The sequence below is a fragment of the Aulostomus chinensis genome, chromosome 24, assembly GCF_037954235.1.
Source record: "Aulostomus chinensis isolate RoL2024-O1b breed Wild chromosome 24, RoL_Achi_v1.0, whole genome shotgun sequence".
Classification (NCBI taxonomy): Eukaryota; Metazoa; Chordata; class Actinopteri; order Syngnathiformes; family Aulostomidae; genus Aulostomus; species Aulostomus chinensis.
This window is the reverse complement of record NC_141343.1, coordinates 9290115-9305769: the sequence shown is the minus strand read 5'-3', so window position 1 is coordinate 9305769 and position 15655 is coordinate 9290115. Positions and strand designations below refer to the sequence as shown.

The window sequence follows — 15655 nt, the reverse complement described above, 5'->3', positions numbered from 1 at the left end:
AGGGTTCGAGTTATGATCGGAGCATCGCGGTTATCTCTAAAATAGCAGCAGGGGTAGAGATAAATAAATGATAGCCTTAATGACGCACCTTCCCAAAAAGACTTCACTACTCATTACATGGTCCAGCACTTTAACACACACGCTGCAGCCCGCAACTTACAGCAAAGTAGACTACAACAACCCAAAACTGTCTGAGATGTCTGCGGTAGTGCGGCAACAAAGTTTAAAAAGCCTGAAACATACCAAACCAGGCCACAACGAAGCTACACACAACAACCACTGCGGTTTGTGAGGCTGAAACGACAACTAAGTCTTGTAGGAATCAAAAATACATTCTTTTTAACTATGAATGGAGAAGAAGCAGGCTCATCGTCCTCGAAGCTGTTTTTTTTTTGTTTCCATCTTTATTAATTGAAGAATCCATGATTTGTGATAAACAACCGCTGGGATTCTATCAGGCTCCCACATAACTCGAACCCTGTGCGTTGTGCACGTCGAAAAAAAAAGGCCTGGCCAGCACCATCACTGGGAGCCTGCTTATGCGTCGTGGCAAATGAGCGGATTATGCGCAGAGCAGAGCCAAAAGCAGTGCAGAAGCATTCTCGTTTTTGTCGAGCATTTTACATCAGAACAATAGACCTAATACCTCAAATCTCTGGTTGCTGACTTTCTTCCCCTTCTTGTTCCACACAATCTTCGGCCGTGGATCTCCCGTGGCTTGACAGATGAAGGACGCCACACCTCCTTGCACGCCTGTTTGGTCATTGGGGGTTCTTAAAAACTTTGGTGGTGCTGGGCAGAGACAGAGAAAAAAAAAAAGAGAAGAATAACAGATAAAAAATGGTTAGTGGGCGTGCTAAGCGTTGTAGACACCGCAATTAATCTCCCTTATCAAGCCCCCCCACGCGCCAAAAAGTAGCAAAGTTGCAGATTTCAGCATGTGGCTGTTAAGAAGCTTGTCTTTGGAGGTCAAGACAAGCGATTGTAATGACTCGAGTTGTGCAAGTGGGAACAGATGATAAGTGGCTGAGATCAGAGGTGAAAAGGGGAGCAGTGTTTACAAAGTATTTTAAAGCGACCCTGCATGTATTTCTGCTGGAATGTGCGGGACGCATTTGTATTGCGTCGATGAACACAGTAAAATTAACTGTGGAGAAAAATAAAACGCAGAATTCTCCAAATAACGTGAAGCAAAAGTTGTTGAGTCTGCAAACTTCTAAAAATAAGGTGTATTCCTTTACTGACACTAAAGAGTGTTATTGTGACCATTTGGGGGATACCGTCACAAAATAAATTCAGGAGAAATGGTTCCCACAAGAATTCTGTTATTCACATTGTGCACGAGTGAGATTGTAAAAGGACTGACTATATATATATTTTTTTTTGTTATTGGCCAATATTTCTGCGAGGTTGCTGTCACGGACGAGCTCATTTGCAAGAGCCGAAACCAGACCTCGGTCGTTCAGCATTAAAGGCCGTCTGTACCGGAGCAGTCACACATCATCAGGAGATGCATCATCATGTGGCAATTCAATCTGCTGCAGAAAAACAAAATATTCATCGGTGCGGGAGCCAGACGTCACTAATCTCTAGAAAACCACCAATTGGAAGGGTGGCTGCGCTCGACGCAAATGAGACCTGCACCTGAGAAGGTCCTCGTAGCGCTCTGATTGGCCATGCGGGCATTCAGTTGGTCCTAATTGGTCCCTCAATTCAAGCCAGCAAGTGGAGTGTAAAGGCAGTGAGGATAACAATGCTACAAATGCAAGGGAATGGAGGTGAGAGTACAGCAGAGTGGAACAGTGTTTGCTTTGTGTGGCCATAACGTGGATGTTCCCATCCACTGTGCTGCTTTAACAAGACAGCACAATAATGTTTTGTTCTGATTGCCAATGAAGTTCCTGCTCCTGCAATTTGATTTCTTGGAATTATGTGTTATCAAGTCAAATCTTTTTTTTTTTTTATTTTCCTCCCAGTATAATTTAGGTGTTATTTTTTTAATCTTATTTTTTTAGCCAACTTCCAGCAATTCTCCATTTAATTTCAGTTCCAGTATTATTTTTTTTTTTCCTCCAGCACAATCATTTCCTGTTCATGGGCTGATGTTTCTATTACAACTGCTGCAAAATAAATAAAAGGAAGATGAAAGTTATCAGTAATCAAAGGACTCGGTCTCACCCCGGATTTTGAGATTTAAAGTCCAGCTTTATCCTGATGATCAAGGCTCTTATAATTTCAATAATGTCGCAGCGCGTAGTCTATTATTTCCCTGTAAATCTGGGGTACCAGCTTCAGTGGGAGGTGAACTCCATCTGTCCCCCTATGGGGCAAACTGCTCGCCTTTTATCAATCACTTCAGTAGGCCATTAGGGGGCCCACACAGCTGCAGTAATGCCAAACATCTGAATCGCCTCATCTGTGTGTGTGTGTGTGTGTGTGAGAGAGAGAGAAAGTGTGATTGCGCTTGCTCGCATGCCTGATTCCCACTCCCAGATTGTACTGCCCAGCAGCGGCGACGATGGCGGCGCTGCTGCGACAGAGGGACAAATTAACCTGCGGGATTCTTGGAGAGGTGACATAAGATGTGTGGTCAGCAATCAAAAGGGCGAGCAGATAAACAGGCCAGCAGCTGGGCTTCTACTGGGCAAATGAGTCTGTGAAATCCCCCCATTGCCTCATGACACACACATGTACACTCACACAGAACACACACACACACACACCCTTCTCAGAATCATTCACCGTCTGACAGATACGACAGGTGGGCAGCAGACTTTGTGTAATTTGTATGCTGCAAAACACACCATTATATCTGCATTTGCACCTTATCTCGTCGGCTTGGCTGGGGTGTGGCGCGCGTTGGCACCCAGGCAACAGAGAGCTGATGGGTAATTGATATGCTATTGGGGGCCGTTTTCGCTCCAGGGCCATCCATTACAGCTTGGTGCGTCTCTGCGCGTCAGCTTCTGTGATAGACTGCTACGACATGTACGGGAGATCAGCACTGGAAGTTGAGGGGGAAAAGGGTGGGTGGAGAGTCCTCGCACAATGGGGAGTGATTGAGGCATGACATAGAGGTAATGGTGTTTTCACAGACATGGCCGCTGATATAACCCCCCCCCCCCCCCCCCCCCCCCCCCCCATTTTAGGCCCGCTGCTGACAAACATCCATTTTGGTAGAGTCCTTGTACAGCTTCAGGTAGACGGTCTGAATGGAACCTCAGTTTTCCTGAACAATGAAGCAACTGGCAGCTTGACAAAAACCAAAAAGATACGGCCTGGGAGCAAACACTTTATTGGAAATTTAAAAAAAGCAAAAAAACCAACCTTTTCAATGATCATTTTGGCAAGTTTACAGAAGCGATTTCATTAGGAAGTGGAAATATTAATTTGCCAGTTGTTTGCCTCATTGCTGTAATACAAAGTAAATTAAAATGGAATAGCGTCGGGATCGTGTGCTGGATGTCTTCTGCCTTTACCATAAAATAAATTGGAAATGAATGAACCACAATCGCGTTAAAAGCTCCTGTTTCCTCCGCTGCATGTTTTGCCTCTCTACCATCATCCACATGAGTAAATATTGTTGCTGGACAGCTTTTCGTCAAGTGTAAACGGGTACAAAGAATGTAACAAGGTGAAAGAAACATAATGTAGAACTCTTAAGGTCATTCTGGTGACTCGGAGAAGGCGAGCACGTTTGGTTTTCTTCGATGGATTCACGCACTGTTGAGGATTTAGTACGAGTGGCATTTCCTGATTTATGTCATGAACCTAAATTGGAGTATATTATCAGTTTGTGTTAACAGACCTTATTTTAAGCATTTTAAAAGAGATAACCCCCCCCCCCCCCCCCCAAAAGTGAAAAATCCCACTGATTTTTAGAGGGACATTCAACTTTAATAGCTTACATCTGGGTTTGAGACTCATTCCTATTCCACTTTATTGCGATTGCGACATGCTTTTCCCCGTATACAATTACCAATGTTGAAGTTTTCAAACTATGATTCATATGAAGTGGTTAGATTATATATCAGCTCTGTTTTACAACCCATTTTTGGAGGGTTTTTTTTTTTTTTTTTTAACTTTCTTGCAAATTAATCTACTTGATGAATCTCTCCCAGCAGCACTGTTATTAAGTTACAGAAGGAAGGCCAAATACATAAAAGCTCAGTTTTTAAGGTCTGGCAACCGCATTTGCGTACTTGAACTGTCAATGCTATCAACAAGAAACCTTGTCAGATAAGGGTAATGGCTGCTTTCAGACAGGCACCACAGGCAATGAGTTTTAAATCTGGTGAATCAGATATCATGCGTGTGCTTGACATTGTTAAACACAGATCAACCTTAACCCTGGCTCTTAAAATAACCTTACATTGTTTGGGTTGAGGAAAAGTCATAGCCAGGAAACATAAATCAACACGACAAAAGCAAAACGCTTGAAAGTCAAAAGTACCTGTTGCAGAGAGAGCCAGTATTACTGATTTTTTTTTTTTTAAGGCAGATTCCATTTTATATTTCTATGCTTGAAGAATTTGCCGGCCTGGAGTGTTTTGCATATCAACATTCCAAGTTTGTTTGATATTGGCTTAACTTATAGCCAAACATTGCATTTATTCTCCAAGAGATCAGTCCATCTTTCATAATGGCCAAAACATTTCAACTCATCAAGACTCCATAGACTTAAATTTTGATCTGCCGGGCCATTAAAGAGCATGAATTAAAGCGTGGAGAGAAAAACATTCATAAACTGACTTTCTGTTTAGAACCTCTATTCGGTCTGAGACAGGCCCGGTTTTCACAATCATACTGACTGACATATTTAATTTCATTGGCATGAAAGAGGCCATTTCCTCTCTGAATCTTTAACTTGCAGGGTGAAGTGGGGTTGTGGAGGGCGATAATTAATCCTAACATACAGGGTGGCAGTCCGCAAATACCCGACTCGACTTTGGACATACAATTAGAAGAAAAAGGAGAACTTAAAGTTGCCATTAACCTCGATGAATACGCTTAAGCAGCAGCATATCAGCGCTGTAATTTTGATAAACTGTCACAATTGCAGCAAGGGGCTCAAAAATGGACCGAAATTGTGAAAGCGATGCATTTCATATACGCTCAGGAGCACTTATGGATGTGATTTATAAAGCAGCACCCTCTCTGAGGATCATCTGACCCCGTGCCAAGGGAAACACACAAACACAGAAACAAACAAACAAACCTAAAAATATGTGGTGGGGAAAAAAAAAAAAAAGGAGATAAACACCACATCCCAATCAAGCGAACAAACACGCGCATAAACCGTTTTCTTGCGGCACTACACAGCTCGCTATCTGCAGCATTACGATAAAAAATGTGTCTTTTGTGAAGCAGGAGGAACAAACTCCACATTGTATGTGCTCACAAAAGGGTTTAGGCAGCAAGAAGAAAAAAAAAAGAGACTTGGAGCTTAATTAGAACTGTTGGCTGATTTGCATTGCATGTTCGCTGGTAATCTCGCCTTAAATGGAAACTGAAATTATCATTGCAATTAGTGATTACTTGAAAAGGGATATGGCCCCCGAATGATTGTTAATTACTGGATCAGGAGTAGTACATTAATTCAATGCAGAGGTTTTAATGCAGTGCAATGATGGAGACTCACTCTACCATCAATATTGTGCTGCTTGTCACACATAATGAAGTTCATAATACAAGCCCCCACCTCCCCAACCCAAGCCCCCACCACCCCCACCAACTGCTTAAATTTGCTCTCTAAGCAAATTCACAAGTCATTATGTAAAACAAATTCAATAGAATAAACAAGAATGCAGCTCAATGACACATCAATATTGAGACTGCATATGGACATGAGGGGCCGCTGGTCAATCCTGTGAGGGTCTCTCCTTCCTCTGCACTGACGTAAATGACTATCATTTCTTAAAACACCACTTCAAAGGCAGGGAAGGAAATCTAAATCTGGCATCTCTGATAACACACTGGTGTATTCTCCTCAGGAAACATTCAGCCCAAAACTGAGGTTGCAAAAACCTCGTATTCCAGTGGGACCCTCCTTAACCCTAGTCAGTGTGTATTACTCATGCTTATTGGCTCTTCTATGCAGGGTCTGAACTTCTGGCTGTGGCCCCTGTAGAAGTGAGGGCACTTTTTGTACAGACAACAGCAACTGCTTCAAAGGGAATGGCTAATGCACTTGTCCCACATTCAACGCACTGTCAGATTCTCTGACAAGACGGAGGATAGGGAGGAAAAGGCTGCAGAGGTCCAGGAGCGCAACCCATCATCCACACTCTCACGGCAGTGTAAATGTCCTCACTGGATGGAGAACATCGCGCAACATGAGCAATGGCATTAATAAATCGAGGGGAGTGGGACCAAGGATTATTTATGAAAGAGTGCTCAATTAATATTGTAGATTGTCGAAGGCAAATAAACCCCCTTTTCCCGTATACGCAGACCGCTACAACGGCCATGCAGTAAAAAACAATGTTGGCAGAAAAAAAAACTTGCCTTTTCTTGTGTCTCTACCACACACACACACACACACACACACACACAGTTGTCTGCTGTCTCCCACGGGACACATTAGTGAGGTAGAGGGATCCAGTTTGTCACTTAATAAAACGGCCCACTCAAACAGATGGCTTTGTTCAAACAGCCCCTAACGCTTTAAAAGCTGGGAACTGAATTGCTACTGTGGCAAATCAGACACATGAAAGACCACCTCCCTTTGCAGTGGAGAGCAAACAGAAGGAAACATATAAATATTGAATTGCGCCACTCTCGGCATGTGAGAAAGGAAAAAAAACAAAAAAGACGACGTGAGTGAGGAGGTACTTTGCACTCCGTTGGAAATTCCAAACATCTGGGCTGAGGATGTTTGAAAACAATGCAAAAATAATGCTTCTCTTTCAATAACACCTCATTTTCATCTCCCCTCATTCATTTCATGTTCATTTGTGTATGAATACACCAGTCTGGGTGCCAAGTCATGTGTGACCATTTTGAGCAAAGAACAGCAGAGCAAGAAGTATGAAATTTGGATTTGTTTGTTTTTCCTCTAATGTCTGGCATAAAAAAAGGGGGGGAGGGCTTAGATAAGTAATTCTAATTGTGCAGACTTACTCTGTTTGGTAGTCAGCGCAGTCTATTTGCAAAAAGTTAATTATCTGATAGGATAGGCAGTGGCAGCCACTAACACAGAAAGGCATTCGTTCATTCTGTTATCCACTAGGCAATGGAACGATTCATTAAATGGCAGTGCTGCAGCGGAATGACCACTAGTTATCATGCTGCGGCTGCTCAGGATTGGAAAAAAAGAAAAAAGAAAAAAAAAGAAGCAGAAGTGATAAACATTCTTTGGCCATGTCAGCTGACTGGCATGCGTAGATAGTAAGAGAACAGGTTTGATTCTGATACCTTAACCTCACATTTATTTGAGATTTCTAAAAAAAAAAAAAAAAAAAAAAAAAAAATTTTACTATCACCGTGACTGCAGGCTTTCTTCGACATGGAGCAGCAATTAAAAAATGGATAGGAAAGTGGAATGGAGAATGAAATAAACATCATATTTGACTGCCTCTATTCAGTATGGAATTACACTCTGCTCGGGCCTGTAGCATAAACGTCACATAATTGTCTTTTCCCTCAACCACGGAGCGGAAAAGCTTGCCTCACATTTCGTCTCCGTAGGAGCAGAGATGGATTATGTAGCAAATCATTCCAGGGTTTCGACATTGTATATTTAAACAGACTCTAATTTTATGGATAAGTAGTGCCAAGCCATTTCCGATGGATGCTACTTGTCAGGCCATAAGAAGTGACACATTCCCTGCAATGTGTTTTCTCAGGCGCTCACAGGCGAACTAGCTCATGCTCCAGCAATCCGGCCAGATGACAACTGGCTTCCTCTCAGCAGCAAAGATGTTCCTAAGTTCGGTCGGTGAATTCTGGGGAAATGTAATAACATGAAAACATAAAAGGCCTGCTTCAGCTCAAAACTATTGACAATAAAAGACGTGACCGATGAGTTCAAATGTAACTGTATTTAATTTAATCTTCCATCGGTCAAATCTGACTGATTCACAACTTTGGCACATTACAAATGTGGTTTTCATTGGATTGCCGCAAGGCTTTCCTTCCACTTGACATCTTGCTACAGAAATTGATCAAAAGTGATTCGGTCGACTATGTTGCACCTGAGCTGTTCCTGATCATACGTGGCTGTCATTTTGAATTGCCCTCTGACCCCACACCCTTCCAAAACCCCAGACTTAAAACTTGTTACCAGCCTTCCTTGAGGCGACAGCAATGCACGCGTCAGGATTGACGTCTATAAGAGATTCTGATTGATTTTTTTTGTGTTTGACACAATTTGTAATTTCCTCATTTTAAAGGTATACTCTCTCCAAAAACTGTATTTTGCATTTCAAGTACTCAAAACATCTCAGCAGAAAGAGCCAGCCATGTATATTTAGCTTGAAGCTAATGGTGTCTGAATGGTTAACAAAAAAACAACAACATCCAAACACTTTTTTTTTTTGTACCATGTAGTACAATGTGCCTCTTCTTTATCTAGCTGAATGGTCTGTCACCCACAAGCACTTTGCTACAAAAAAAAATGCATTACACGACTTATGGAGAAGTTCTAGTTCATGTAGCATTGAGCACAACCTGCTGGCACATTAAGCTAAACCAGCCTGGTAGTGGAGAACTGAAAGTGTTATAGTTACCCTTTTTTATTAAATCAAGCTCAAATCAAATCGTGAGACATTTACTGAGCGCACAGCTGGATAAAGAAGACGATTCAAACAGACGACACACTGGAGAGTCTGTAGATGGTTATTTTGGGCTGTTTTGTTGCGATAGCTGTTGTTAGCCAACTGTTTGCTACAGGCTAAATATACTTGGCTTGCTCTCTAGCCATTCTTGACTCGCAGAGCGTGCAGGAGGGGAAAAAAGAAGAAGAAAAAACACATTGCAGGTACTTTAAGACAAAATGTAGTTTTTGAATTGTAAGTACAAATATTGCGTTAACCACGAGCAAACAACACGCTGGTCAAAGTTAAAAATTTAAGCTAAAATGAGGGCGTGCAATGAACCGTGGAGGAAGGTTAAACACATACTTATTCAGTATATTAGCTTACATGCATTAAAATTACATTTTATGCTTACCCATATATATACACACACACGTAAAAGCATTAATTACATATTTTATGAGTTTCAGGGCATTTTCACATGAATAATTTGATCAGAATTTGTTTTACATTAACTAAGCGACATTCAGTACTGTCAGATACCATAAGAGCTGTATAGCTATGGGCTGTTTTCGTCTGCTACACATTATTAATATGCAGTTCCACTGAAACTGCATGCAGTTAATCTAAGTTGAGGTCTTTAAATTCTTAATTGCAAAATCCCTGAAAAAAAAGTGTGTGTGTGTGTGTGTGTGTGTGTTCGTGTGTGGCAGTGTCTTTGAAGAGCTACAGATGGGAAACAAATGAGGGCAGGTGATATCAGGGTCAGACTGACGGATGTGGGTTTTCACATGAAAGCAAATATCACCCCGAGAAAAAGAAGAAAACGCAACCCCCCCCCCCCAAAAAAAAACAAGCCTCAGGAGACATAATTAAAATAATCCAGTGAAATTAAGTGCCCTGGATCTTTTCTTTTTTTTTGTGTGTGTGTGTGGATGTTGGGATGATTCATCAAGCGATGAGTGTTAAGAGCTTGACTCTGTGTTTTTGTGTGTGTGTTTGCGTGTGCGTGTATTGTTTACAGTGTGTGGGCCTCCACTGGATACTCCAGTTGTGAGCAACATTTTTAAGGAGTATTCATACCATCATATCACCCGGCCTCATTGTCCTGCTGGAGTCCCATTTTATACACTTTGGAAATAACAGCATCACATTGGAGGTGATAAAATGAACACGTCTGGAGTGAGGGAACGTACCACTTTGGTGCACTTCAGGCCGGTAACAATGTCAATAAAAGTGAAGAGACACACTTATGACTACTTGAATTTCTATTTGAAAAGCAATCGACACCAAAAAAGGATCCCAACAAAAGCAAGATGAAAAATGGTGAAGAAATGTATTCCAAAAGATGCTTTTCAGATTTCATGTCTTTCCAACTGCGGTTTGATGAGCAATTTCATGGAATATTGTGTCATGTTTTCTTGGGAGGCTGAAAGAAAGAAAGGAAGAGAGAAAGAAAAAAAAAAGCCTTGATTTGTAAAGACAAGTAGGCTCCTAGGGGCACAAGACCATCAAGGGAGGGGGGGCCGGAGATGTGGTCTTTGGACTGATGGAGTCGGTTACGCTTCTCTTCTTAGTCCTCTTCACCCTTCGCCAAACTGAGCCCCCGTTGACAGAGCGAGAGGGTACACAAAGCCGCCGGCCTCGAGTGCAAATGTTTGCCAGCAGTAATGGGCTCTAGTCTACTAGGCAAGCGAATGTGTGTGGCTTTTATGTGTGCGTTAATTATATGTACACTGGCAAGTGAATGTGAATAGGAATACTGTACAGATTCAGTCGTGGTTGATGTATTAATGACGGGAATGTGATACTGATGATAAACCTTGACGTTGCGGGACTTCCCTGACAAAGACTCATCCCTTTAATTTGAACCATTATTATCTTCATTATTGTAAACGCAAAGCAGAGTAGTGGTGGAGGCTTTTAATGCAGCGAAACGGTGAACGAGAGACGTGAAAGAATAAAGGCGAATGCCACAAAGTCCTCAGTAAGTCATGATTCATTCTTTCCCTCCCATAGATGAAAGCTAAATATGAAACCAGGTCATTTACTTGTGATTGTCAACGTCATTAATATTTGCTGTACTTCAGTGCATAAAGAGAACGTAGAGTGAGCCGGTCCTCAATAGATTACATGGACTCAGTATCCCAAAAATGAGACTTTTGCTTTTGTGCTGTTTACACGGTTCGGGAAAATGAAACTCCCCCTTAGAATCGTGTAAACATGAAATTCTAACTAGCTGTTTTGTCAGAAAGACTAATGGCAGAACTAAAGTCTGATGCCACAGAGTGAATGAAAATACTCTCAGTATTCCACTGCGATTCAGAGTTTTGCCAATATTCTGCCTAAACTGTTTACATGGCTAAGGAAAGTTAATACTCTACTAATAATCCTGTTTACACGCAGCTGCTCAAATTCCAACTTGCAAGGCTTCACAGAAAGACTAAGGGCGGAACTAATGTATTAGTGCTGTTTGCTCCCTTTGGTATTACATAATTATGAAGACTTTGAGTGTATTTTCAGACGGTTATAGCTCTTGTTAGCATTACATGATAGCTTAATTAATCCAGCTCATTTACACACCTTGTTGTGAGCAGTCGACAGGTGGTGTCATGCAAAAGCGGCAAACTGCTGCGACTCGAGAAAGCTCCAAAAACCCAACTAATATCAGTGCATTCAGCATTTCTGAACCGGAACATTCTGCATTCGGAAAGGAAACAAAAGCTGGATCCCCAGAATTCAACTGTAACGCGCCGTTTACTTGACCCTTAACAAATTTTTAGCTATTGTCATTTTCTGAATAAAATTGGAATATTATAATGCACAAATACATAATCCAATCCGTCGGGCAATAACATTCAAAATTAAAAAAAACCAAAACAGTACAACCCTACATCTGTAGATCACCGTAATCTGTAAACTACGTGTACATGGACATCTCTTCTAAATTCCTCATGAGAGAGTGAGGAATGACAAGGACCCATGGGAAGCTGCCAGATGGACATTTACTGTAAGAGCTGCTTTTCCTTTGTTCATGTTCTGAGATTTCTCCCTTACAAATATGACACCAGCGGAAGAATACAAAAAATAACCTTTAAAAATTTCTCCAATTGTGATTTGAGTCCAGGACAGAAGAAGTAAGGATTTCGTGCTAATTATTTACATTCGATGAAAAGTAAAACCTGAATGTGTGCGATGTAGTGGAGAGTCGTATTGTTGGATTCTCCTTGGTGTGTTTTTGGAGCCGATATTTTCACTCTGCAGCTTGTAAGGCGAGTCCGCTGTCATTAATCATTCCACAGGTGCAGGAGCATTGTCAGAACCCATACGTCCCTGTGCCTTTTCAACCTGGGAGGAAAGTGGAATGTGGCAGTGGCGGTGGGGGACGACAATTTCCCTTCCCCTTCTTCTTCAGCGCTGAATTTGTCAGAAGGAGGAAACAAGTCCAGATTAATTAGATTCCATTTTGTGGTCATCTTCGTTTTTTCCTCTTTCCGTGATTTTTTTTTTCTTTTTCTTTGTCTTGCCCACAGTCCTTACAGCCATCCCTGCACTATTTATCACATTGCCATCTCGACAGCCCCCCCCCCCCCCCCTTCCTTGCTGGGAAACCATTAGAGCATCGCTACATTGTGGCGGCCAGATTGCATTCCGCTCCCTTCTCGCAACATTTATCATCTTTTGTCCTAACTTTTTATCTGCCCCTGCCCTGTGTGAAGCCCTATCTGCAATGCCCACTATAATGAAACACTGGGAGGTGAGGCTCAACTAAATAACCTAATTAAACCTAGCAAACAGGGACAAAGAGAGGAAAAATGTACAAAAGGCCTTTGTGAAAATGCCAGAGGAGGAACACTCGCAGATGGCAGCGAGGAAGTCGAAACAGTGATGTGGCAAGGTGCCCATACCGTGCTCATCTCAGTATTTATAGAACTCCTAGCGGTGCTGTTGTTTGTCCAGAGATGTTTAAACCGCCATAGTACAAGTGTTTTATCTACAGTATATTCCGGCAAAACACACATCAATGAATGAGTACTATAAGATTATTCTTGTAAAGCATGAAATATCACCTTGATGAATTCCAGAGCATAGAATAACGGATCCTAAGAAGAAGAAAAATCTATCCTCAGCCCTTTTCACTCCTTTCTAATTCTTAGTCGAAAGTCAGGCCAACTGATTGGGCTCATTAGGGGCAGAATAAAGAATGCAAAGCGTCATATTTATCGGCACACTGCTGCAAACAGTATTGAGTCGATACAGGGAAATGTCAGGAGGGCATTAGCCTGCAATTATTAATCCATATCAAGCTGGGGTGGACAATTTAATTATCACCTAATCAATAATTCGAGATCTTTTACAGATGTAGAGCAGCAACTGGATGGAGAGAACCTGCAATAAAAGTCATGTCTGGGAACGTGCTTCAATCCATATGATCAAGGACACAGCCTGGAACACGTTTTGAGAGATAAAAATAGTTTTTTGTTTTGTTTTTTTCTTTCAGCATCAGCGCACTGGTTAAGATGTTCTGGGAGTGCCTTGAATAGACTTCAAATACCAGTGCCAGGATTGATTGAATAATTTTTTTTTTTTCCTCATTAACTGATTCTAATCCAAATGTAATGTTCCGTCATTGGTGGTAATATTGCTGACTTTCTCTCGGTGCTGTGAATAATTACTCTCATTGTACCTGAAACAAACTATCTCAAATAATGTCAGTCAGGCCTTTTGTGCCAGCGATGAAACAAAATGAACGCTGTGTAACAGGCCCTCGTGGATTTCAAAGCCGCCACACAATAAGACACGGCAAAACAAAAGTGGCTGTCTTCCACCAGATAACCGTCATCTTGAGATAAGAATACCCTCTCGCGGTTTTGTTTTGCCTTTTTTTTTTTGATTTTGTTTTGTTTGCATTTATTGTGACTCCAGTCTCCATCTCTGAATCACTTTAGTCACTATGCAGCCAATTGATTACTACCTCATTGTCGGGACATGGCTTATTTTCACTGCTTATTGCCGTACTGTTTGTTGTAATGGATTATTTTTAACACACAATTGCGTTTGGTGCTCAATTTCTTTCACAACACATTTGAAACCTGCATTATTCACTTGTTTCTTCCTCTGTATCGCTTCCATTTGCTATAATAATAGTTGCGCAAGCCAAAGCAATTCTCTTCATACACTCCAATTAAATCTCGCTTAAATCTTCTGGCCTAGCACAGATAGAACACGGATGGAGCTGAGAGGGATGGAGCATCATATTTTCAATACGCATCTCTTATATTTAAGCCCTCGCCAAACCGGTTGTCACAACGCTGATGAGGCTAATCACCGGCAGGCAGATCGCTCCTCATTTCAAAGCACATTGAGTTTCTGTCTATAGTGCACTGGAAACTTTACCGGCCAAGATGGCTACTCTTTTAAAGACGCGACACAGGAACAACAGATCACGGGGACTCGAGGTGATCAAGATCTGACGCTCAATCCAAAATGCAATATCGCTAATCTGTTTATCTTTGGCTTTCATTTGCAAATTTCACATTTATTTAAAAAAAGAGAGAGAGAGAGAGTTGAGATCATTCCTCGAGACATCAAGAATCTAATCATACCTGTAGGATTAAAACTGTGGGATTCAGGATTTGAGTTTTGCGAAAACAAACAAAACACTTTGGACTAAGAAGTGAAGAATCCTAAAAGAAATCAACGTAAGCCACGTTAGCGCTCCCTTCGCTCATTCCTGTCACCTCATCATGTTCGAACGCCTTTGAAAATCATTCCATTCTTTTGATTAATCTCCACTTGATCTCCCGTGTTTCACTTTGTTTTATCCGCTCCTGCTTCGACCGTCCCATCGTCCCGTTGTTGTTTTGAGCTTCCGTGTTTCACACACTGATTTTCTGCCATAACCTATTTTATCTGAATTTATTCTCAGTTTCACATAGCGCATTTTAAGGCATTTCACCAGTCCTTCTCTGGACAAAAAGCTTTTTTCATTGGTACACATGTGCATATAACCCATCACGGAGGCAGCATCAGAGAGGATGGTTACACTGAGAACAAGTCTGAGGGGATTTTCCAACAGTGATGCTCTTTGGCAGTAATGGAGAACAAAAGCATGTTATTACAGAAAGGCCATATTGTCCATCTCGTGTTTCCATTAGGTGTGCCGGCAGCATGCGACGACCATGAGACTATTATTTTTTGTTAAACAACTCGGGGTGAATATACATAGTTGTTGATGCTGCTTCTATCTTAATCTGCTCATGAAATATCTTGAAACATCCTGGGTATGCCCCATTTGAATATTTCATTTTATTTTCCGAATTTAAAATTGTATTCCCATGCAAAATTAATGCAATTAGCAGCATCAGTTATTATCCGGACATTAAATCTGATGATGTTTAGCGGGGCCGTTAAGTAGCAGTTTGCTTCCTGCTAACTGAATGACATCTCACGGGTGTTCCCGTTTCTCCTCCCACTCCAGTTGGCATAATTCGGCCAAAGACACAAATAAGGCTTTCCCTGTTGGACTTAATTGCCAAACTACAGCTTATCCTTTTTCACTGACATCTCTCCTTGAAGATTCGCAACAGGGGAAAAGCACAGCCAATTAAATTGCGCCATGTAATGACAGGCAGCAGATCATGCGGTGTGAAATTCCTGTCTTATACCCAGGCAGTGGCAGGAAGGGAGTGTGAGGCAGTAGGAGGGGGATTATAGGAAGAGAAGTGTTGGGAGTAGAAAATGAATTTTTTTTTTTAAAAAGCTGATTTTGAATCACATAATTAGAATTGTTAAATGGAATAAATACATAAAAATCTGCATAACAAAAGAGCACACATAAATAACAGCAGTTGCTGTGTGAATTTCTCCACACTTACACTTAAAATGATCAATCACAT

At 41.5% G+C, this 15655-nt stretch overlaps 1 protein-coding gene across 1 annotated transcript in view; it reads right to left on the bottom strand.

Annotated features, from left to right (window-relative positions):
* LOC147238637 (receptor-type tyrosine-protein phosphatase delta-like) overlaps window positions 1-15655 on the bottom strand; it is a 134922-nt gene that overhangs the window by 73896 nt on the left and 45371 nt on the right. The window contains 1 exon segment of the mRNA XM_086196681.1: window positions 647-792. Within this exon segment, the coding sequence (XP_086052807.1) occupies window positions 647-792 (146 nt within the window).